At 52.1% G+C, this 25,183-nt stretch overlaps 1 protein-coding gene across 1 annotated transcript; it reads right to left on the reverse strand.

The window, feature by feature from the left end:
* Positions 1–308: 308 nt before the first annotated feature.
* On the reverse strand, positions 309–25,147 carry SH3BP4 (SH3 domain binding protein 4). Its single transcript, XM_065750399.1, has 5 exons — positions 25,091–25,147; positions 10,241–10,432; positions 6,633–8,995; positions 1,213–1,401; positions 309–950 (listed from the first exon to the last, which is right to left on the reverse strand). Exons 2-5 carry the CDS (start codon positions 10,356–10,358, stop codon positions 726–728), a joined length of 2,895 nt encoding a protein of 964 aa, XP_065606471.1. The 5' UTR covers positions 10,359–10,432; positions 25,091–25,147; the 3' UTR covers positions 309–725.
* Between the last annotated feature and the right edge of the window lie 36 nt (positions 25,148–25,183).

Genomic DNA, 25,183 nt, shown 5'->3' on the forward strand with positions numbered 1-25,183 from the left:
GCAGTGGAATGCCCAAAGCTTCTTCCAGACACGAAGCACCAAGCACCAAGGGCAGGCGGTTAGAAATGGCACCCGTGCATCTGCAAACACCCAACGAGCACCTCCCAACCCAACCGACTCAAACAAGATGATGTGCTCTATGAAGATGGGAGGGGAAAAAAAAGCTCCTTTCTGATATGGGGCTGAGGACACCCCAAATTCACGTGGTGCTCTACAGCCAAGTGTAGGAGATGGCCAAAACCTGACCACGGCATGGGGACACAACTGTGCTTCACCTTAAACAGGTATTTACGGTGCTCACAATACAAAACAGCAACACCTTCCCCTCAAAGTGGTTACAACCTTTGCTCCTCAGTACAAAAATTAGATTTTTTATTTGTAAATGCCTGGAAAAAAAAAAACGTGTCCCCTTCTGCAATCCCTCCCCACCCCTTTGCTCCTTTTAAACGTTCCAGTAAGAAAGAGCTGAACTGGTATGGATTCCAGACAGAAAGCCACCCCTTCTGGATGCCTTCCCATCAAGAGAAGGGTCATCTCCTGTTGATTTCCAGCCCTGCTGAGAACTTGCAAGCTTTGGCCTCTTTAAACCTGGGGAGAGCAATCTCCTTTTTTTTTTTTTTTATAGTCAACTGTTTAAAAAAAAAGGGGGGGAAAAAAAACACAGAAAAACATGGACACCGCCGACAAATGAGACGTGGATGAAAACATTGCTGCAGAAAGCTGCACTAGATGGCAAAATCCTCATGGTCTTGAGGGCTGAAGGCAGCTGCCCGGAGCATGTCCAAGGAGTTGACGAGGATCAGGGTGCCCGTGAGATGCTTCCAGCGCTTGGTGATGGGGTTCTTCATCTTGTCCAGCCCTGTGTGCAGCTCCTGAATCACGTCACGGTAGCTGTCGCCCATCTGGCTGCTCCAGGTGAGGAGGAAGTCATAGGCGGGCTTCCACATGGCCTGTGGGGTGGAGGGTAGGAGACAAGAGCTGAGTGTGAAGCCCACCTCGGTGGCTGCTTCCCCATGCCTGGGATTCAGCCATTGGTTGCCATCCTCAACGCATTCTGATCCCAGAACAGATGCGCTGGGGGGTGAAAATGCCCCCACGTTTCCCCATAACACACCCCACTCCTCATTCCCTTGAAGCACACGCTTGCACAAGCAAAAAGATTCTTGGGAAAATACACGAGATCCCAAGGGACTGAGGTTGGTCTACCCTCACCTCACTGTCCACCACCCCACTCTTGTCCCGGTGCGGGGCCTCGTAGGCGTCCATCTGCTGCTTGGAGACCTTGGCGAGCTTCTCAGCCAGCTCCCTCCAGCGCTGGGCCACCTCCACGGCCGTGGTGAGCAGCACGAAGTCCTGGATGAGCCTGACAACCAGCCCCTGGCAGTCCATCTTCAGCAAGGCCTGTGGGATCGTTAGGAAAAGCCAAGGAAGATGGGGTCAAGGGTGGGCTCGAATCAGGAGGGGACATCCCTAAAAAACACCACAAAATCCTGCCAGCTCCTTTCTGGCAACAGCTGGTGAAATCAGGCCAACGTGTTGGACAGAAGGGTCATCCCACTAATTGAACCCCTGTTCAACGAGGCACGCAGCTGGGGCTCACTACCACGGCCTTATGTTGGAGGCTCAAGATGCTCAGGAGCCACATAAGCAGTTTAATGCATCTTAAGGCCTTTAATCAAGATAATGAACCCAGGGCTCTCCGTGCTGCTTGTACCCCGAGCCCAGAGGAGCACCGTCCAGCAGCACGAGTAGCCATGACCTGCCCTGAGCACCTGGTGGGCACAGCCCAAGAGGACACATGGGGACAAGGCATCCTCTTGTTTGCTTACTGCCAGAGCCCTCTGCTAATTCCCAACGTATTCTCAGCACACACACTTAAGCAAGACTGTCAGGAATGGCGTTCAAGCATCAGGATGCCCCGGTGCCAAGCAGCAGGACGCAGCCACCCCCCCCCCCAAGCTCTTCCCTGTCCCTCTGCTGCCATTTCTGCAGCAGGACCGTGGGTCACTGCGTCCTGTCCTGACCCAGAGGTCTGAGCAAACCCGGCTGATCAGCTCTGAAGAAGAAGAGGAGGGGTTAAATCCTCCCAGAGGCTGTTTATCACGGGGACAGTAGCAAACAGCTGGGGAAGACGGTAACATCTGAAACCACTCCAGCAATTTGCAAAGCAAATATATGATGATTCCCTTATCTGTTCCCAGCTTACACAAAGCAAAGCTGGGCTTGAATCTAATTACTGCTTCGGACCAGCATTTGCTTCTACTACAAAGTGCTTACACTGGTTTCCTGCATTAGAAGTAGAAATTATAATAAACCCTCTCGTTAAGCAAGCAAAAATACATTTTAAAAGAGCATTATATTTTTTAATGGGCATTGAGAAGCGTTCAGATCTCACATCTGTGCCGTATCTGTAACCGTGCAGAGCACTCAACTCCCTGCAGTGTTATCTCAACACGCAGCCAACAGGCTCAGGGCCCTTTGCTCTTGAAGTGAAGGTTTCAGGTGGTCCTAAGAGGCACAGATTTGGGTTTATGGCCCGGGGACTCCTCCCCGAGACCTGAAGTCAGCGATTGCAAACCACGCTGAATCAGGCAGATGGTGCAGAGGCACTCTGTCCTTTCCTGGTCATGTATATGCCAATCTGTTTCCCCATGGATGCAGGAAAAGGGAGTAACAGCGAGGGAGGTGTTATTTAGCACAGAGTCCTGTGCTATGAGTGATACAACATCTTGAAGTCACGGCTTTGAAAGTGATAATACTGCTCCCCTCGGCACAGCACGTTCACTCTGAAGCCTACTAATAACCCGAGCAACACCTCCTGCCTTCACTTTGCCTCCAGGGAAGGCTCAGCCTTCAAATAAAGCCTCAGGTGAGCAGGGAGAAACACGGGGCAGCAAAGAGGTGATGGGAGGTGGGGTAAGCAGCCAAAGCACACAATACAGTGGGCTCCCTGCAAGCCCTTGCTGCCTGGCTGGGATTAGCAGGCCTCCCAGCAGATGTAATCCTCCAGCAGGCGCTTTTGGGATTATGCTACAGCTTCCCTCCATCCTCCTTGGGTGCATTTATTAACCTCGGAGAGGCCCCGAGCCTGCTCCACCAGCAGAGCGTGCGGCACAGCAAAAGGAGATGGTTTGATATTCAAATTCCAGTTCAAAGCAGAAGAGCCTCCACTTTCAAAACTCATCCAGGGGAGGCTGAATTTGCATCCTGGCTCTGAAAAGCACAAGCCCATTTCCAGTCCTCTAATCACAGCAAACAGCATTGAAGCAAACAGGCAGCAGGGAGCCCCAGGGGGGGAAAGCACAGCACAGAGACAGGGAAGGAGAGAACCACAGGGCTGAAAAGCTGAGTGCGATTCCTGCACGCCCGTTTTCACCCCTCCTCCCCCAGATTAATGATAATTATCAAGCCAAGATGGGATGAGCAGCCACGTGAGCTGTGGATGCGTTGTGCCCTCCCTCGATCTGGTCAAACTGCAGGGTGAAACTTTACTCCTTCACCCCAGAGGTGGGAAGCATCCCCGAGTTCGCTCGTGCCCGCCAAGCGCGAGACCCAGAAGGAAGCGGTGATGAAAATTGAGTTTTTAAATAAGCTAATGATTTTTTAAACAGCATTTAAATTAGAAAGCACCCTGGAGGGTCCAAGCATTATCAGACATTAATCACTGCCTGTAAGGTAGCTGCTGGGGAGGCTGTGGTTACAGTTCCTTTAACCAGCACAGGAATGCATCTCGGGGTGCTGATCCTTCTTTCCAAAACGGCACTGGGTGCCACCAGCTGCACTGCCTGCCAGCTCAGAGCCACAGATGGAAATGCAGGGGACTTTTCTTGCACGAGCTAAAGAGCAGAGAACCTGCGGCGATGGGGCTCTGAAATACCTGCAATGGGGAACAGGAAGGCAACAACCATTTCCTGCCAACCCCAGCAAATAAAAACAGCCCGTCTTGTGCTGCCTGCAGAGTGAGGAGCAGGTGGGGAAGTTCACAGCCAGCCCTGGTCACCCTGCTCGGCAGAGCAGTGCCCTGCCAGCTCTGTTTGAGGGAACACTTTCCTTTTGTTCTGCACAGGCACTGAAAAAAAGCACTGTAATTAGAGCATCTTTTTCTTCTTCTCTAGGCCTGTCCCTGTCGGGGGAAGGTAACTCTCAGGGGAAGGAGCAGCAGAATAGTGCAGATGAAAGGCAGCGGTGGCACTTCTGCAGCTCTCTGTTAATTTGATGGGTGCAGGGCAAGAGTTAAAAACCTTTGCACATGCAAAGAAGCTTGCAAACTAGCCCTCCTCCTGCACTGGAAGAGGGAGAGAAGTGATGGTTTTCGTGGCAGGCTTCACTCCAGCTCCAGAGGACCAGACAGTGCAAGTTAGGTCAAGTTTCTCACTTGAAACCTGGCATGGCTCTCTGCGGCAACCTGAGCACGTTGGATTATACTGTGGTATGTGACTTCATGTTTTCAAAAGCACCCAAACAGTGTTTGCTGGGTCTCCAAAGGCTTGGGAATGTGACGGTGTTAGCACCTGCATGCTGGACTGCAGCCACCAACCACAGCAGTGCTGCCTGTGTGCGGGAGAAGCGTGGCACCTTGAAGCCCTGCCACGGAGAAGGGAGCAAATCAGCTGTCTTCTCCCCTTCCACACAGTTGTTTCTTTTTTCTTATCGTGCTCACTCTTATTTCCTCGTAAGCTAAGTGGAATTTGAGAGCAGCAAGGGCTTTGGATGCAGCATGGTCTTCCACCAGGAGAAGGGTTCATCCTTCACCAGCAGGCTCAGCGAGATCTTGCACAGGAAACAGAGTCAATATTCAGGATTAGCCTCCATTCAAGCATGGAAAATAAAACCTACTCTGGGACTCTGCATGAGATGCGTCCCTTCGGGAGCAGTATGTTTTCCAGCAGCTTATAGCCCTCCTCTTGACTCAGTAGGTCTGTGAGCCTCCGGAGAGCCTCATCTTTTCTTCATCTCCTCAGTTAGGCTGGCACAGCCTTTCCGTGACCTATAGGCTGTCTTTGTCCCCCGGAGACAAAGAGAATAGATAAAAGAAAAGCAAGCCAGTAAAGCAAACAGCACAAAGCCCTAGGAAGCATTCAGCGAGAGGAGCACACAGTTCACCCCATTACTCAGGGAATAATTAAAGGTGCAAAGCCTCCTTCTGAGGAACCACAGGGCCAGACAGGGCTAGCACCTCTGCCCTGCCCCAGAGCAGAGGAGGGGTGTGGGTTTGCTGAGCCTAGAAGAGGTGAGCTGCAGCAAAACATGGCACAGGATGCGGCTGTGCCATGAGCCCAAGTGGCACGTGGTCTGGAGATGCAAACTATCCGCCCAAGCTTATTTATCTTGGAAATGCAGGCCAGAAAGTCAGGTCTCACCCCAGAGCCCAGTGCAGCTGCAGCAGCTTCCTCCCAGGGGCTCAAAAGACAACCACATACAACGTCCAGAAGACCCTCTCAAGAGAAGCTGAATTGATGGCACGGCTACAGCTTGCCTTCTACTGAAACCCAAAGCTAAAACACTGTCTCACTGTCCACAAACCACAAACCCAGGCAGCAAGGTTACCCCTGCTCTCCTCTCATCTCCACCCAACTGAACGTTTTGCAGCCCAGCAGCTCCTTAGCCTCTCACCATAGAGCCAGCCTACCCTGTCCAAAGTCAAGGTGATCTGGGGCTGCTCAAATGGTTGCTCGCTCCAACCAGCATCTGCACCAAGCTTGGGACTGCTGGAGGAACTGGCTGCACCACCTGCTGGAAGCCAGCATCGCACCGTGGCATTCTCTCAGCCCAGCTAGATCTGGAGGAGGCAGGGCTGAGGTGGGAGGAAGAGCAGAGGGAAGCAGCAGCATCCTCCAAGTAACTCCAGCCCATGGGCCTTCAACTTGCCTCCTCCCCTGGGGAATGCAGCATGGCATTTGGACGTCCTTCCCCTGCACGAGCAGCTCTGCTGATCACCCTAATTGCAGCGTCACAGCCGTGAGTCAGACGACTGGAAACTATCTTCCCATTTTCCACAGCAACACCAACACTCAGACAGGGCCCTTTTGTAACGAGCTATTAATTGTACTGTGCTGTTGGGCAGAGGAAGTACATCCACAAGACATCTTCCACGAACTCCCCTGAAAAATTTTCCATGAGTAACGCAGGGCTCCATACTCTTCATAACACTCAATCCTCACATTTCCATGTTTTTATTAAGAGATTTTGGGATATGGAGTGCTTCATTTAACTGCAGTCCTCTTTACCCAGGTGCCTACTCCTACTTTCATTCTGCCTGCACGCATCACTGCTAAGCAAAGCTCATGCTTTGGACTGTTGAGATGTGAGAGCAGCAAATCTCAAGGAAAGAAGGAGCAGAGAGACATTGTTATAGAGTAATTTTAGGTTGTTTCATTAATGTGAAGACGCAGCACTCCACAGCAGCTATAAAACCCCTCTTCACCTATTTCATCCCTCATTTACAGCCACAATCCTGAAGCCTGTCAATGCACGTCACCGCAGGCCTGAATTTCCATTCAGCCTGCTGAGGACCTTAAAACCGTGCTTCATTTTTCAGTGACCGAGTTAGGAAAGCTCAGCTCCCATTCACCCCCATCACTCTGACTGTGCCACAAAGGAGGAAAGATGCCCTCATCAGACCTTGGACTCACCATCATCAGCTCCTTCTGAAAAGATTTCCTGTCCTTGCTCTCTGTGTTGTTGCAGTCTTCCTTCAGCTTCTCCAAGACAGAAGCCACTCGCTCCGGCTCGCTGTCCAATTCGGATCGGCAGAAAAACGTGAGTGGTAAGTTCAAATACCCCAGAGCATCAGCAAAGGACCTCCAGCTGCTGAGGTTCTCCATGAGAAGCGTCCTCACGGAGGCGTAGATGTACGTCAGGAATTTGCAGGGTCTAAGGATTTGCTCGAGCAACAAGCTGGTGGTGAGATCAGGCCCAGAGAAGTAGCTGGGCTTGACCTTTCCAACCACCAGCACATTTTTGGTGTGCACAAGGCCTATTTTGCCCTGGTAGTAGCCAATATACCACTCCTTCGTCCACAGCTGTCCTTTCAACCTGATCTTCTCCTCACTGAGGAGGGCTATGACATCTCCTTTCTTGTACTCCAGCAAATAGTGATTCTTGCTTTGCCGCACCACTGTCTTCAGCAGTTTGCCATACTTCAAGCTCAACACCGGCCGGTCCTGAAAAACTGGATACTTGGCAGTGGCAGCCAGAGGTGAAAGGATGATCTTTCCAACCTCGTTCTTCTTGAGGAACCGCCTCTGCCCTGTCGGTTTGATGGCACTTTTAGGAGGCGGCTGCGGTGTCTGGACGCAGAACTGAGTCAAAATGGCATCCTTGTCATCTTTGACCTGTATCCTTAGCGTGAAATCTGAGAGCTCGTTGGGATCATGGGATGCAATGGGGAAGATGAGGCGGCTGACCTTGCCCAGCTTCATCTGGAAGCCTCGCACAATTTTGGCTTGCTCGCTAGCTTTCACCTCGTAGTTGGTCATGTTGGAGAACATGCAGAGCTTGAGGTCCTGAGGCCGGGACAGAGCAAACTGGTGCTTGCCCCATAGCTGTAGTGCAACCGGAGCTGGGCTGTGAGACTGTCTCGTGACCTCGTTCACCAGGAGCGTCTTGGGTGCACATTCATGCCCAAACACGGCCACAACTGTTTTAAAGGAAGGGTGAATATGTTTTGGGCCGTAGACACCGACCGTGATCTTCTTGCTGATGTAATCCCAAACAGTGTAAGGGTAGAGGATGTTCTGCCCTTGGGCAACGGCAGCAATGTACATGCAAGGCTCTAGGTTCTCCAGCTGCACCTGTATCGTGTCCCCATACGAATAGCTCAGCTGCATTGGCACGTATGGCCCCTCCTTCATGTCGCTCCGTAGGCACTGTAGTCCTACTAAACTCTTGCTCATGATGTCATTCTTGACCTCTGCAGATACCTTCATCTCCAGAATGATGAACGTTTTCACCTCCATGTTGCTAAGCTTGATCTGCAGGACCGGGCTGATGGTGCTGCACTTGTCACTGTTGAGCTCCAGTGGGGGATCTAGCATAGCTTTCATGGAGATCTGCTGCGTTTCCCCGGGGCACACGTGACCCTCTGGCACGTGGATGCTGATGTTGGTGTCTGGAAGCTGAACAGCTCCACCAGAGCTATCCAGTTTGCAGACAATGTTGGTTTCCACTGGTTGTGTCTGACCCCAGCCAGGATTTTGACCAAGCAAATCCAAGTCATGGCAAGACCGGGCCAGCTTCCTGTGGTTCAACCACGCGGTCCTAAAATCTTCCCGGCTCTGGAATTGCTCAGGAGTGGGAGATTTTAAACCGTTGAAAAAACCTGACTGTGCCGGAACGTCCGACTTCGCTTGCAGAACGGACAGCTCCGACAAGCTGTAAGAGCGTTTACTCCTGAAGAAGGGGTTGTCCCTTTTCACAGGCTCTTCCAGGTCCAGCCTGTTTGTGGAAGGAAATTCATCAAAAATGTTACCCATGCTGCTATTAGCAGCTAAGCTAGAAACTGCTGAAGCAGGAGCCCCCGTGTCAAAGAGCAGCAAGTCAACAGATGCTTTGGAGTTGGGCTCTCTGTCTGAGCTGGTCAACGTCTGCAAATTCCCATTCAGAAACGGGTTTGTCTGGACTCCGTTCAAGAACGGGTTATTATTGTGGGCTTTCACAGAGTTTCTTTTCACATCAGTCCATTCTCCAAGCAGGTCGAGCTCTCTGACCCCCTCGTCAGGGCTCTCCAGTAGATTGTCTATCATCCCGCTGTCCGTTAAGGAAGAGTTGCGGTAGTTTACAGGCTGGACGTAGGAGGAAGGGATGTAACCCATTTCTGTGGTATTGTGAGCATACCACCACTCACCTCCTGATGTGTCTAAGACATAAAGATGGTCCCCCTTAGAGAACTTCAACGTGGTGAAATTAGTTGGACAGTAATCTTTGATTGCTATTACTTCCTTTGCATTTCCAAAGGATGTGGGATTGTCAACCAGCAAGGCACTAGGAGAAGGCACTGTGAAATGAAGAAGAAAAATACTGTAAGCAACCCAGAGAGTCACAAGTTACTTTAAATCATTTGTTTCAGGTAAGCAATCCACACTACATCAAGCAGTGAAGCCAAAGTAGTTTCACAGCACCTCCAACCCACAGGCAATTTCTTTTTGCTACCGTTTTTAAACAAAACTACTCACTTCACCACATCTGATGTTGCAAGAGAAAATGCCTTCTCCGAAGAGATGGCCATCAAAACAACTAGGAAGAGCAGCAGGAGTTGAGACAGGAGACACGGCAATTTGTTATCATCCCATGGTAGCAAGGCATGTGGAGAGAAAGCGGGTAAACAATGCAGTAAAGTGTCTTAGCAACAAGCCTCCCTCTTGATTTAGGACTTCATTCAGCTGCTTCTTTAGAGGCTTCTTAAACAGCCTCAAAAACCACTGATGAATGATGCACACAAAGCTGAGTTCCAAGGGAGACAGAGCTCCTTCTTATCAGCTCTCTCTTTGAGCTGGCATGTCTGGATAGGAGTTCTTAAGGGTGAATAGCAGGCTAAATTTCCACGTTTAAAATGCTCACAGTGTCTATATTTCCTCAACAAAACTTAACTCCTTTTGCAAAGTTAGGTTGGGCAGAAACGCCGTACTGACCTCCCACAGCACTGGCATGGACCAAGCAGCACCTCCAATCACGACCATAGTCCTCAAGTATTAGGAAAATAAGAGCTTGTACACACTAAAGGATTCATTATTAACCTCCTTCCCCCGCGCAGCTCTGCCAGCAGGTAGGGAAAGCTGTGAGCACATTTATTCAGTGTAAAACTATATATAAAATCTGTAGGAAACCTATTTTGCCACCCTGTCAGGAAGTGTGTTAATGCAGCTCTGCAGCCCAAGCCGTTTGCTGGAGAGAAGCTGATGCCCTCTGGATGCTCTCTAATATCTTTGCATCCTTCTCCAGTTGTGGTGCCCCAAAACTGCACCTGGGGCTCGAGGTGAGGCTGCACCAACACGGGGTGAGCAGAGCAGGATAGTCCCTTTCCTCACATGAATATTACTCGCAAGGATGTGAGTAATTCCTATTTTTGCATCAAAAACAAACTAACATACAGCAAGAGCACTCGATGTTTGAGACTCCCCTCTCTCCTTGTGCAAAAAAAAACAACCCACCAGCACATGCTAACTTCTATTTCCACTTTGGGATCCATTTAAATATTGAGGGAATGGGAGCGTGCCCCCCATCTGTGCCCCCCCCCGTGCACCTTTGACGTCGCCCAGGCTGCTTTCTGAGAAGCCCTCGCTGAGGTCGATGAGCGTCCCCTCCGACTTGCAGCGCAGCAGGCTGCTGGAGTTGGCTGCCCGGATCCTCTGTGCTGCCATCTCGAGCTCATCCAGAGCCTGGGCAGCACTACGTGGTCATGGCTCCTCCGCAGAGCCCAGGGATATTGCAGCACCTGCAGATGAAAGCAAAGGCCGGGGTGTTAGCAAAGCCTCTGGCTGTCAGCACGATGCCTGCACGATGTGTCTTGCAAGATGCGAGCTCAGCACGTGCCACAGCTTCAGCCTCGGGCTGACTCAAGGCAGCTGCATCCTTCCTTTCCCATTTGCTTACCGAAAAAAGCACTCCAGATAAAAAGCCATCTGCACCTGTGTGCCGGCCCTGCAGTGCTGACTCAGGAAAACTTCCTCCTGTCAGAGAACCACAGTATGATTAGGGTTGGAAGGGACTTTTGTGGAGGACGTTTGGCCCAACCCTCCTGCTCAAGCAGGGACACCTGGAGCAGGCTGCCCAGGACCATGTGCCGGAGTCACACTTCTCCATAAAGCATCACGCACACCTTCCCCCAGACCTTGCCAAAAGGATCAGCTGGAGATTCAGCCTGGTGGGACATCACCCTCAGATGCAAACCTCTGGCAGCAGTGCACATTCTCCTGCACTCCTGGCTTCAGGCTGCCATCCTCTTCCCTGCTTGCCCTCTTACCCTTTCCCTTTGACCAGCAGCACAGTGGCTGATGCAAGCGCTGGTAATAGCTCCTATGGTGTCACTGAGCTGTGCTGGAGCTTGGAGGGTAGCCAGGAGGGCCAGGAGCACATAGGCAAGCAAGCCTGCAGCCTCTCAGCTAGCTGAAGGCAAGGCTGCAGCACAGAGCCTCAGCCCCAGTCTGCTATTTCAGGTTTGCACCAAAGAGAAGTTACACACGCACCTGGCACCAGCCTGGCAATACTGCCGTGCTGCTCAGACCAACAGCTCATAAAATAAAGCCCCACGCAATCCAAAGCCATATCACAATCCCAATTCCCTGCTCAAATTCATCACCCAGAAGTCTTTAAATCCCCTCCTATCGCTGCTTCCCCTTCCACCCCACCCCATCCAATTTTTTTTTTCCCTGCTTCAAAGTCGAATCGAGCAGAAAATAACCCCAAACCCAAATTCCTTAGAAGGCAGAGCTCTGCTGGGAGCATGGAGATAATGGGGATGTGAAGACAAGCGTTGTGTTTGGCCGCCAACTGCCTGGGCTGCAGCTGGTTGTTATTAAACCTGCGGGTCTGGAGGCAAGGAGGAGCAAGCCCTGAAGGAATCAGTACTCTTTTCTGGAATGCAGAAAGAGGAAATTTGCATCCGGGGAGGGAGAGTTGGAGAGGGAGACACTCCAGCCTGCTCGAGATGCTTCTCGAGATGCTTCTCCATCCATCCGCCTGCTGGTATGCCAGGAATGCAGTCACCGTAAGGATGCAGGAGGTTGCAGGCAGAAAGGAAAGGGAGAAGTTCTGTACACTTTTCCCGTTGAGAAGAGCGTTGGTTTGGGTTCTGCTGCAACTCAGCAGGGAGAGGGCTTTGCAGGCGCAGAGAACTGGGCTTACAGCCACGCTGGTGCTTATCAGAGGAGCTGGGTAAGACAGGGAGCTTGGAGAACAGCAGTAAGAAAGGGCACTAAGCAGTCAGTCAGCGGGAAGCAAGGAAGGGAGGAAAGATGCTCCGTGCAGCTGGCACATCTCAAACAGGCACTGCCAGTCCAGCTCACCCTAAAGCACCTAAACAGCAGGCAGTAATGCCAAACACCATCACACCCAGCTTGGGATCGCACATTTTCCAGCTGGTTTGCCAAGACCCCAACTCCTACTGCCTGCCCTAACATAACCGTGCAGAAACGTGGCAGGACCCTGCAGGAGTTTTGCTCGATTAAAGCCCTCCGCAGCTCCAATCGGACACAAACTGGGTGTGCAACAGCTGAAGTGGTAAATGTTTCCCAATTTTAGCAATTATTGCACACAGTCCTCTTAAAAAAGGAAGAAACAAAGCCAAAACACAGACAAAACAAACACTCCGACAGCCCAAAGGTCACCCCTGCTTGGTGAGCATTGCACAGAGCAAGAAAGAAACCAGACAAGCAGCTTTCTCAAAGTGCAAGCCTTGAATGTATTTTAAATACCTGCCTGGAAGTCCAGTGTCAAATATTTGTGCTATCAGTAGTTAGAGCCGTGCACTGACATATCCACAAGCCTCGCCGTGCCTGGCACAAGCAGGGATGCTCCCCATTCCAGTACTTCCATGAACACATCCAGACCTGTGGCAGATGTGACTGTGTGGAGAAACAGCTGGAAAAATAAGCCCTACATACATCCCAAATTCCCCAAAGGCAGCAAGAATGTACATTAAAAAATGACTGATTAGGGAAAGCTATTTCCTCTGTTGTTTCAGTCTGTTCTGGCAGTTTACAGGGGGGGACTGTGATGAACTAACTGCAAGGGGAGCAGTGCTCTGGAGCTGGTAGCTCCAAGGGGTGAACCTGAGGTGGTTGTGAATGCAGAGCCAGAGGAAAAAGCTCAGAAAGAATGCTGCTCCAAACCTGGTTTATGGGAGAATAAAAGGGGACGGGCAAGTGCTGGGTGGGGAAAAACACGGGTTTCCAGGGCAGGAATTGTTTAGAAACTGCTGAGACAATGGTCTGCAAATTCATCTGAAAACACTTCAAGCATAGAATAGGAAATACCCCACCTCCATCTGTTTACCCACAGCGATAAACAATGTCCTTACTGAATGGAGGAAAGGATACGGGGGGCAAAGTACCCAAGAGCTCTCCCCCCCTGCACACATCCGTGTTGGGGATGAGGAGAGGAGCCCTGCATTTAATGCTTAGCAAAGCTTTAGGGAAGCATCAATAAGGACAGCTGCTGGTGGGCACCCCACTCCTTCTCACTGCCTTTCTGGGGCACAGAAGCACCTAGCATGGCATTGCTACAGACAGGAGCACCACGGGGCTGTTTCACCCCAACTCCCAACCAGCAGCACCATAAAAGAGCTCACTTTCTCCCTGTGCTGGCACTGTATGGGGTGAGAGCTGTCTCCTCCCTGCCTCCATCTGCACCCTGGGGGACATCACGAGCCATGGGACTCACATCCTGTGACTCACCCCTAAGGGAATCTGCACTACCATCCACAGCAGGGACTTGCAGGGTGGATTCAGCTTTGTGTTAGCTGGGGTTAGGAATAAGGCCAGCAGCATTACGTCACATGCCAGAGGGACGGCAGCCTCGCTGGCAACCCACCGCGTCCCCACTGCGACCAACGCGCTCTCGCTTCCGTCACAGAACATAAAATGGCACAAAAAGGGTTACAAGGAACTTCAGCAGACTCTCTGGGACGGCTCAGGCTGGAAACCAAGACGCAGCCTGGCCTGCTGCCACCGCTCAGCACTCCCCTCCTCTCTGCTCAGCCCCACAGAGCCCATCACCATGCCCAGCCCAACCCTGTGGGGACAGCAGTGAGCCCCATCCTCCTCCTCATCCATCCTCCCTGTATGCTCCGCTCCATCAAAAACAAGGTCATTTCTGTCTCTGTCAGCTCCCCTCCATGGGACAAGAGCTGTGAGAGCCCCTTCTTGCACTTCCCAAACAGGGAAGTAGAGCTCCAGGGCTGCAAATCCCACCAGCACCAGCTCTTTTCCAACAAGGTGGAAGGGGACAGCGTGGCAGCAGTGAGCCTGTGCTCATACAACAGCCGGTGATGGAAATCCCCTGGGTGCCAAGAGTTTTAGCTGATAAGACCTGGGAGGGCCTGCTGGGCCAGCTGGTACCAAGTACTGGGGTGGAGACGGAGCCAGGTCTTTCTGGCTCCAAAAGAGGAGCGATAGGTGCAGTACTCGTGCCAGCAAAGGGTGGTGGGGAGGAGGAAGTTCATTCCTCCTTATCCCACACCTCCCGGTATGACCTTCTCCTTGGGTACTATATAAAAAGCCCATCAAACCCTAAGCCCGCAGGATGAGGTCAGAGGAAACCTCCCCGCTCTGGGTGCACATACCCTTTAACAAGAGGCAGCTTCCAGGCGGGGAGCACCTCTCACTTTTAATAACCCCAAGCTATCGGGCACATCAGGGCTGCATCTTGCCACAGACTGAAAGGTGGGAAGCGTAGAAAGACCATCTCATCAATCACTCATCACACTTCCCATATCGAAGCTGAGAGCAACTCCAGTCATTGGTTGCTCATTATTTTTCATCTACCTTTTACTTCTCCAAAGTCAAGGTCCCCTGGCTCTCCTTAAAAAATTAGAAGTGGTTTGAGTCAGAACATCAAGCAGACTCTGTTACTGCAATGTGCTATTTTGGCAAAGAGGCTAAGTCACGTTGCTATCTCATTCAAGAACTTGGTTTTCACCCTACAGATTCTTTGTCTTCAAGTCCTTCCTTGGGACTTGCCTCATCCCAACACCTCCAGGTGCTCAAGGCCAGGTTGGACAGGGCCCTGTGCAACCTGATCTAGTGCCTAATTCAGTGGTTGGCGACCCTGCCCACAGCAAGGGGGTTGGAAGCAGATGATCTCTGAGGTCCCTTCCAAGCCAAGCCATTCTATGGCTACACGTTAGGACACAGCCTTGGGCAGCTGGCACTGTCCTTCATTTGGTTGACACACGCCCTGACCATCCAGAGCTGTGCCCACTTTTTCCACTCTCCCAGCAGACTGGCAGGCAAGAGCTGCCCCCTATTTCTTTTTCTCCAGAAGCTAGAGTCATGTCAGGAGGATGCAAAGGGATGCTCCACACTCCTGTCTCGCTCCTCCCCTGAGGATGCTGCTCCCATGTAGGGCTCTTTACAAGCATGGTGCTCTTTGCTGGCTCCAGAGTGCTGGGCACAGCAAGGCTGGGAACTTGGCACGTGCGAGTGACTCAGCTAGCAGCTCTTGGGGGCACTGCAGGGGAAAAAATGTAATAATTGCTGAGCACGTGTTCCCAGCGTCTGCTGGCACCTCCAGCCAGGGTATCCATTACAGCCTCCCCACTGGGTGAGTTACCCTTTGCAAGCAGAGAGGATGGGAAAGCTTCCTTTTATAGCAACGACTTTGGAGCACGAGTCTCATTGAAAGTCAAGGCTGGAGATGGATAGGCAAGTGACTAAATACAGATCTGGTGTCTTTGGGGTTAGAGCAGAGCCTGCTGCTGCCTAGCTGCCTGAGAGCTGTCACATCAAACCCACCTGATGAATACAGCATGCCACCGAGTCCAGGGCACACAACACGAGGGGAGCAGTGCAGGCAGTTCAGTCTCCATTCACCCTCCTCTTCCTGCTGTCTACTCAGCTCTCTTCCAAGAGAGAAGCATCTCCTGACTCAGGAGGGGAAGACTGGCACAGCTGCAGATGCTGTTCGTCCAGCCAAGTCCCACTGGGATCAGCAAAAGCGTGAAATCTCAGAATCACAAGTTTCAAACCCCTGAAGGGAACAGAGTGCAGCAAGCCTGATCTCCTAGAGCACAGATCGGGCCAGGTACCTGTAAGTGCACAGAGATGAGCCGAGCAGCATGCTAACAAAGCAGGGGCAGCTCCAGGAATCGCTGCTGTGAGGCACAAATCAGCAGCTTCAGCACGAGCACCTTCCCACCCAGGCTCCTGACGCCTATGTGTGCCTGGAGGATGTTTACTGGGGCTGAGGGAGGGCGAGGTGCCAGCACTTCAGGAGCACTGCCTTCGTAAGCACCCAGGCAACTTTCCCTGCCCTCTGCGTAAGCCTCATTAAGTTGCTATCAGCTCAGAAGCAGAGCAGGGTGATGCATGACAAAGCTTTGAAACTTGCTCAGTGCTGTTAGCAGCCAGCAACTCTTGCAGGGGTCAGTAGCAGCACTAGCTCCTCCTCCTAACCCTTGCAGTCCCTCCAAAGGTGTGCTCAGAGCCAAAAGCATGGAACAATTGGTCTTTCAAAAAGAAAGGGGGAAGTGACACAAGAGCCAGTTCAGAGCACAAGTCCAGGTAGAAAACCTGGACAGAGGAGTGAAAAAACCAAACTACACCATATCTCCAGTGCAACAATCCAGACACTGACACTCTTAAGGAAGAGATGGAAGTCTCCTCTGTAGATCAGCCTTTATCCTCTGCCTTGGAAGAAGGGGATGGCTGGAGTTAATGATCTTGAGGGTCCTTTCCAACCTGAAAAGGCCTCAAGTTGCACCAGGGGAGGTTTAGATTGGATACTATGAACTAAACTCTGAAAATCTGAAGCACTGTGAAAGGTTTTCCATGGGAAACTGGGAGGAACTCACTGCCACTGCTATGTCCAGGGCCACAGTCCCAGCAGTGTCTCCTTACTCAGACAATTTGGATGTAGGTTTGGCACTCAAGAGCTGTCAAACACTAGGTGACTGAGTCCCTGAGAAAGCTGTGCTTTCCTCAAGTGGAGACGATGACAGAGCATCCACAACATCCACACTTCAGAGTCCTGTTTCCATCACCCTTCGCTAATTTTGTTTTTGATGGAAAGAAGCAGTTGTCCCCAGCTGTGTTGAACTGCTGGTGCAACCATGTGCTTGCTTTCCTTGCTGAGATGATGGGAAACCCATCTCACTACCATGGTACAGAAGGACAGGCACAGGAAAGTCACTCAGGCTCACCTGAGAGCATTGGAAAAGAGAGTGCTAACACAGGTGCTGCAGTCAGGATGGGGACACAGCAGCCAACCTCGGCTCCCCCACTTTGGTGGCTTTGTGAAGGGGTAAGCAGGATGCAGATGCAGCCCCTGAATCAGCTGAGCTTGCTGCTGACCTATTTTGGAGAGTCAGCTGGGAGCCCCCCAGACAAAAAAAAAAAAGAGAGAAAAAAGAGGGGTTTGTTCCCAGCTCACTGCCTGAGTGTGCTCTCACAGCCAGATTCTCTCACTAACGAACAAAACCTCTTTGGATTACCAGACGGGAGAACTCATTCAGGTGATGAGCTCACACGAGAGCTTAACCTCGATTTAATGTTCTTACACACCTTGTTGATTAGCCCAGGTACTGATCTGCTGGTGGATTACACCACGCTTTCAGCTATGCTGAAAATGCTGACGAGAGCCAAAACCCATCACGAGCCTGAATGAGGCAGAAACAAACGCAATCAGCACACTGCAATGAATTTCCTCAAAACAGCATTTTTAAGCACTCTGCCCCAGTAAACACTTCCAAGGCAGATTCCCCACGACGCCTGGCTTTTGGCAGCTTAACTATTTGCTGGAGCTGAATCACTATGGTTAGAAAAGACCACCGAGATCATCTGGTCCAACCGCCAACCCATCGCTGCCGTGCCCACTAAACCACGTCCCTAAAAAGCAAGAAAGAAACACGCTCTGCTAAACCAGACTGCTGGTTCCTTCCTCCATGGGATGCCCCACGCTTGACTCAACCCTGGTCTGTGAACCCATGCTGAAAGAGCAGCACAGTGCCTACAGAGCAAACCCACGGCTCATTACACCACTCCTCAGAGGTAGAAGTGCTCAGCCTGAGATGAAGGACGGAGATGTGAGGGCAGACATCTGCTCCAACACAGGGTGTGGGTTAGGACTTGCTGCAAAAAGCCACAAGCAATCAGTGCCTCTGTTAACTTAGAACCATAGGATGGCATCTAGTTCCAACCCACAGCTTGGTCAGTGACTGTGCAGTAAGGTCACACCACGAAGGCTCTCTTCTCACCCTTCTTCCTCCTGCTTTCACTCGTGGCCCTCTGTGCTTCCATGATCTCATCTGCAAACCCAGTGAGTCGCATACCTGTATGGGAAAGCCCTCCTGGTTCAGCTCAGAGCACACTTTCAGCATCACTACATCGGCACTAAATAGCACGTGGCCAATTTTGGGTGGTTTTCAGCAGCCAAGTCCTCACCTTTGTTTAGAACAGAGCTCATCCCACACGTGGGATGTGAACAGAAGCAGCTACCCAGGTGCAGACACGATGTCTGTCAGCCAGGAGGAGGTGGAAGATAAACCAAAACAGCCCACTGTTTATGCAACATAAGAGCAAACACTGTGCCTTCTTGAAATCATTTAATTACAGTTATCCCTTCAATTAAAACCTTGCAAAACTGCACGGAGGCTTTAGGCAACCTGCAAATTAACTGCAGGGAACAACCAGGGGGTCGGGGATGCCAGATACAATCCAATCAGAGGCTCAAAGCTCTTTCATAACATCAGTAGTGCCAAGAGGGGGGGAAAAGAAAACCCAAAATAACACAGCCCAACCCTATGCATCAGAGATTGCTCCTTCAGCCACATCAGGTAAAAGCTGTTTGATCTCATCATCATCGCGGGTCAGATAGCTGATAAGAAACCAATTTCATTACTGTAAGACCAGAGCATTTTTGGTAGGGTTTATCTGCAAAGAAAGCGAGGCACTTTGAACTGTTGAATTTTATTTTAGTTAAAAGGCACTGGGCTCTTGCCTGGCTGCTCTCAAAGCACTCAAAATTAATGTGCTATGAAATGATACCGCAAGTGGATTCTTTGCGACTTCCCCGGTGCTCAATGTCAAAGATGCCCTGCTCCTCTGCGCTGGGACGCAGCCAGCCCCTTCGTTTCAGGGAAAGCAGCCTTTATTTAGGAGGATGGAAATAGCCACTTCCAAAAACGTGGCCATATCTGCCCCAAACCAGCCCCGTTCCCAGACAAAGCGGGGTTTACACTTGGGCACGGTTCTTACCGTGTTACTCAATGGGCAAAATTGAAAGGACAGCTGAAAGACACCAAGAAGATTTTCCCCCACTCAAAGCGGAGCTGTTCTGGTTCAGTGGTTTCTTCCACTTCTGTCCCGCACCTTTTTTCTCCCAGGCTGTTGTCCAGCAGCACCCGAACACCTTCCCATTGTGCATTAAATCACAGTAACTGACCCTTGTCTTCTTCACAGGAGCTTCCCTTGAAAGGCAGACAAACCTAAGCCACCACAGTGAGCAGAGGAACAAGTTATTCCCTCCTTGCTTTCTCCAGCTCCACGTGAGGCTGGAGGAGACAGACCCACCCCTACTTCGCATCTGCTCAAGTGAAAGCTGCCCAAAACACGAGCCCGTGAGCAAGCTGCTCAGCTTTCCCTGCTCCAGTCTGAAAGCAGAGTGCTAAATTTATCCCTGCTGAGATTTCTATGGTAACAGACTACACCGCTGAATTTCAGATTACTGCGGCTTGAATTAGGGGTGAAGCAGAGTTAACAGCATCAGCCGTGGTACAGGGTTGTCTTAGGCCAACACTAAAGTGTCTAAAAGCAGCCTGAATTCCAGCAACAGGGTCTTGGCTAGAGGTGACCAACACATCACGACACCACTCACAGCCATCCTCACCAACTGGCCAACACGACCCCTCCTCAGTGGGCAAGCAGAATCAGATAAGCTCCTGATGGGAAAACAGAGCCTGTATATTCAATCAACGCAGATGGACTTTATCCTTTTTACAAGAGAAGTGGAAGCCAGGGCTCAGCTGAGGCACTAGGATGGTTTTATATTTAGACGGATGACACAAGGTCTCAATTAGCAGAAAGCAAACGGAAACTTCTTACACTGTCCAGAAAAAGAAAGACAAAAGAAAGGCAGCTCCCCCCGATGTTTACAAGCTCCCCAGTTCTGCTTTCATGAAGAATTCAGAGGGGTTTTCCATGCAGTAAAACAACACTCCCAGCTCCCAGAGTCTGTGTGACACTGAGCGAAGCACACTGCGTGCGTTCACAATGAAGTTGGCTCTGGGGGGGACTTTTTTTTGGGGGGGTGGTTGTTTTAATTTCATATTTGCGACTGCCAGTTTTCAACGGGATCGTTAACGATGCTTTAATACGTGTGCATAAAGAGGTGTCTGAAAGAACCCTTTCCACGTCCTACAGATCGTGGTTTCGCTGCGGGAGAAGAGATGCAGAGCAGTGTACCGATGGGAAGCACAGCCCTTCAAAGTCAGCTGTTTCTTCTACGTGGTTCACTCAGGAGCAAAGATCTGCTTAGCCAGATAGCTGAGCATCAGCTGGGGCTCGCCTCCAAAACTACCTGCAGTTTGGGAAGGGGGAAGGGGATTAAAGATATTCTCTTTCATGATGCTGACGGGCAAAGGAGTGCTGGATGGCTCTGCTCACACCACCTCAGACACAAGGTTGGCTCTGTGGGGTGGCAAGCAGGCCTCGTGTTCCCTGCGTGCCGCCCCAGCCATGGTGGGGCCAGGCCCAGCTTTATCTGCAGCACAGCTAAGAATAGCTCCGGCCACCAGGAGCCCTGCGAAGAGAATGGCCTGGGCCTCTGCCAGAGAGCATGGGTTTCCTTTACTGCTGAGCCTGAGAGGAGGCAGACACGGAGCAGAGGTTGCCCCAGTGCAAGGAACAGCGGTGCTCCACGGCGTGCAGGATTTGCACCCGGCAGCAGCAGCCTCTGTGCAGGGAATTACCTCCTGCCCTGCTTTCATGAGCTAGATTGCCTGCAGCAGCATTAAGGCAGGAACCACCTGGCTGTTTGTAAAGCAAAACACCTCCCTGCCCCCCCCAGGCGAGCAGACCATCTGATGCGGCGCTGCCATCGCCGCTTTCCATTCACAATCCGTGAAAAAAATGAGGCCAAACTGCAAACATTTTCATTCCTTTTAGCTCACCTGCCTGAATGCGGGGCAAATTGGGCCCACCCCATCCAAACACATTCCTCAGTGTATTTCTGGAGCCCATTTTTGGACATGCGGACTCCACGACTGCAGTGACCAAGGTTTGACACACTGACCTCGGGCAATGCTGGAGCTCCGTGCCTCAGTTTCCCCCTGGGCACCAGGGCTATCTGCTGGTAGCAAAAGACCTCAGCACATGCAGCTGTGCAGAGAAATGCCACTTCCATGGTCCAGGTTGTCCATGGGATGCATCACTGCCTCACCACGTCGTGGCTTCCCACCGTGGTCAGGCAAAGGCAAGCAGTTTTCCTGCAACCTGAGATGATTAACTTCTCTCCCCAGCACATTTGCATTTAAAACAGAGGTCAACACACACAGGGGTAAAGCTGGGACAGAAAGGTCACCCCCTGCAGCAGGGAGAAGCACACACAGGGGGTTAAACGCTCGCCCTCCCCAGATCCCTGCATTCCTCTGCTCCAATAGCATGCTGGGAGAAAGGTTTCTGCTCACTGTTTCCAAGCCTGGTCATGTCCCACACCCAGACCTCAGTGCACATTTAACAGCTCCTATTAATAGTCCGAGCAGGAGCTAGGGAAGCACCAGCTGCTCTGGCCAGACGTACCCCCGAGCAGCCACACGGCATCCATCCATCCATCCCACTGCGCTCGGTGACTCTGCACCCCTAAAACTCCTCACTCCCCCAGCTCTCTGCTGGGCAAGCTGCTGAAACAAGTGCAGGAGCACAAGAAGGGCTGCAGCAGAAGCCATCGCTCTCTGTGACCTCCAGACTCCTCGAGTTGAAGGGATTTGAGTCGCAGACTTGCAAAAGAAGCCAAGTAATTTGGGGCAGCAGAGAGACATCACTCATACAGCCCCGAGATCCACCAGCCAGGCTGTGGCATGCACCAGCTGCAATGACAACGCGTCCACATCTCTACACACACTCCCTGGGAAAAATTTCCCCCTTCCTGGAGGTTTGGAAAGCACTGATGCCAGCAATCCCCTGCCCATGCTACCAGTATCTCTGGTGGCTGGAGACCACAGCATGATCCCAAGGGGTTTGCAGGCATCCGTCTCCGTCCCTTGGCTAGAGCGGTGACCTCATTTCACAGGATTTAACCAAGCACCGCAAGAGTCCAGATGGACTGTCTGGCTAATTGAGTTAATTAAAGCGTTTTCTGCCATGATTAACTTTCAGGAACAGGGCTCTGCGTTCTGTGTTTTGGAAAGGCTCCTTGTGAGCAGCTAGGGCACTCTCCAGGGAGCAAGGGGCCACACCTCAGCAGCAGCGTGAAACAGAAGAACAATGACTTGGAAACAACTCACACTGATTGCACAGGGCTGTTTCTCACCAGTGCTTTCAGACTCCAAAAAGGAAAATAAGAATAATAATCCAAACCCTTCATTTGTTTTTCACCACTGAGCTGAACAGGACGTAGGGAAGGAACAACGCCGTATGCAGAGGACATGGGAACACACAGGCTACACGAGGTCTGCCCAGCAAGGCGTTTGCAGGATGGAGGACTAAAGGACACAGCAGATGTGGGAAGAGATCCATGTCTGATCCCAGACCACCTTCCCCTCATTTCGGGGCAAAAAGCTCCAGGAAAAAGCAGTGCTGCCCGAAACTCACAGGACGATAAGCTGGTCAAGGCCGGTGCGAACAAACACACTGCCCTGCACAGAGATGCTTTGCTGACGGAGGTAATAACCATCTCCCAAGGACAGTAAATACTTTGTCTGTCTGCAGTCCCTGCCCTGGAGATAACCAAGCAACGCACACAAAAAGAAAGGCTATGCTTTGTGGCTGCTGTGTTTTTCTCCGCTCTGCAAAGCGCTGAGAAGGAGCTGCATCCTGGGACATTGGAAATGGGAAAAATCCACCCTAACCAAGCAAGTGCCAGCCAGGCTGGATGCAGCTTTGGGCACCTGGGCTACAGGAGGTGCCCACTGCAAAAGCAGGAGTAGGGCTGGGTGGGTTTTGGGGTCTGCTCCAGTCTAAGCCATCAGGAAAGCAAACTCACATATGACAGCAGTGAGGGGGCTGCTGAGAGTGGGGCGGTCAGGAATACAGACCCATGGCAGAGCTGTGGCAACACAGCGGCCATGCCATGGGTGTATTTAAGCCCAGTGGGATTAAAGGGAAGCATGGGGCCGGGTCGGGCTGTTTGCCAGCTCCTGCAACTATAAAGCTGCTCTCCACCCTTCCTGGGGACTGAGCGTTCGTCCCCTTTCTCAAAGCCACTTCTTCATCCGAGCAAACAAAGTTAACACGACAGAGAGTCTTACAGTCTCCACAGGCAAGGAGATGCACCCACACGCCTTCTCTTTTTCCTAACCTCAAAACACGAGGAACAGCAAAGCACCAGCTGCTCACAGACCAGGTGCGTTAAGAGCTACTCCTGCAGGCTTCGAGAGCTTCATCTGCACCACAGGTGCTGCCACACCCCCCCCAAGAGATGCCAGCTGTAGCTCTTGCAAGGGGAAAAACCAGCACAGAGGGCTCCAGGGCTGGGTTTCCCAGATGGGAAATGCTCCTTTATCGAGTCTGAAAGCAGTCCCATCCCAGCACTGCTAATCTGATCCCAGGTTTTCAATGCCACGGGCCGGGACGCGAGGGGCTGGCGAGTGGGAAAGAAAGAAAGGAAATGCCACAGATGTGAGGACGCTTTTTCTGGCCAGGCAGAGCCTTGTTTTGTTTCTCCTCCCTAAAGTTAGCTGCCATTTGCTGGCAGGCGGATCCATTACGAAAATAAAAAGTTTCTCTTTGTTCAACTCCGGTAACCCCGAGCCCAGGAGAGCCACGGCACAGCAGAGCTGTGGTGCTGGCAGCCAGCAGCTCGGTGCTCAGAGCCCGCTGGCAAGCTCACAGCAGCAGGAACTGGTCTGTGAAATACCCCTTGCCTTACCCACCCGCTGACGGCGCCAGGGGACATGCCATTGTTCGGCTCCAAAAAGTCTTTTCTGTTCCTAAGGAAACAGCCAGCCTTGTTCAAACAGGGCCACACGCACGCAGCACTGCTCCAGAGGTGTCCCCTCAAAACCTCTTGCACGGTGACCCAGCCAGGTACCACACATCTGCCTGAGCTCTGGGCAGAGGTCCTGCACAACCCTACGGCCGTGCAGGGCTGGGCCTCTCCCCCTTGCAGGCTGTCACCAACCCTCCTGGTGCTCCCAGTTGTGTCTGGGCGATGAGGTTAACACATGGGAGGTGAAAACAATGACTCAGCCGCCTTCCAGATCTTTGTCATGACTTCAAGGCTACAAACTTGCTCCCACATCCATCATTGCAATGGAGTATCGCCACGGGATGCTGCAGCAGCAAGCACGCCCTGCTCGGCTCTCGCTGCTGAAGGATGCAAAGCAACACCCCCGTGGGGCAGGTAGAGCTGCTGCACAGATCTGGCAGCAGAGCACAGGAACACGGAGCCCTAGGGCTCCCAGTTCACCTTCTATCAGCATTGCACTCGACAACAGTTTGCTGATCCACGCACCCAAAACACGAAGCTCCCAGCACCAGCGAGTCCCGTGCCAGATGGAGGCAAGGGGCAGCCCTGAAGCACGTACACAAACAGGGGGAAGAGAGGACAGAGGGGGGGGGGGACGGTGCTCCTTCTCTTCCCTGCGACTGTGAGTGTAGATCCACAAGACCATTCCACTTGGAAATGACCTCTCAGGTCACCCAGACCAACCCCACCATGCCCACGTCCCTCAGTGCCACACGTACACGTGTTGTGAGCACCTCCAGGGACAGTGGCACTACCACCTCAGTGTCCTTCTAGCACTGAGGGGCCCAACACCGAACCCAGCTCCAGAGCTGTGTACAAGGGGACGGTCACCTCGTGCTCCTGCTGGCTGCACTAGTGCTCACACAACTAGGATGCAGTCCTTGCACCTCCGTAAGTCATCCCTTCCAACTCGGGATATTCTAGCTTTCCCCGAACGAAGCCACCAGCATCCACAGGGCATCCCTACAAAGCCAGGAGCCGTGGGATCGCAAGGAGCGAGGGTTTAAACATCGCGCATCACCCCAGCACGCCGAGCAAAACTTTCTCCAGCAGATCTCTGCACGGGAACCCGCACTCCCCGCTCTCCCGCACCCTTCACCTCCGCACCGGCGGTGGACGGATGCATCTCACGTGCGTTTACACCGCGCAGAGTCCGGCACGCCCGCGTACACAAGCACTCAGCTCACGCCTAACCGCGGGGACCGCACGCTCGCTCAACCTCACCCGCAAACTCCGGACCCACGGAACCTCTCACCCGCGGGACGAGGAGCCGGACCCGCACTGCCACCGCCGCTCCCGGTTCGTGTCTCCCCGCCCGGCACCGGACAGCTCTCCCCGCCCGCCCCGC

The sequence above is a fragment of the Cyrtonyx montezumae genome, unplaced genomic scaffold, assembly GCF_038088225.1.
Source record: "Cyrtonyx montezumae isolate F1298 unplaced genomic scaffold, pur_monq_1.0 scaffold_7, whole genome shotgun sequence".
NCBI lineage: Eukaryota > Metazoa > Chordata > Aves > Galliformes > Odontophoridae > Cyrtonyx > Cyrtonyx montezumae.

Excerpts from the sequence above, each read along its gene's own strand:
- SH3BP4 (XM_065750399.1), bottom strand. The coding sequence starts at position 10,358 with ATGGCAGCACAGAGGATCCGGGCAGCCAACTCCAGCAGCCTGCTGCGC. Across the intron at positions 8,996-10,240 it reads CAGCCTGGGCGACGTCAAAG|TGCCTTCTCCTAGTGCCTTG; the intron begins GTGCACGGGGGG and ends TTCATTTCACAG. Across the intron at positions 1,402-6,632 it reads TTCAGAAGGAGCTGATGATG|GCCTTGCTGAAGATGGACTG; the intron begins GTGAGTCCAAGG and ends ACGATCCCACAG.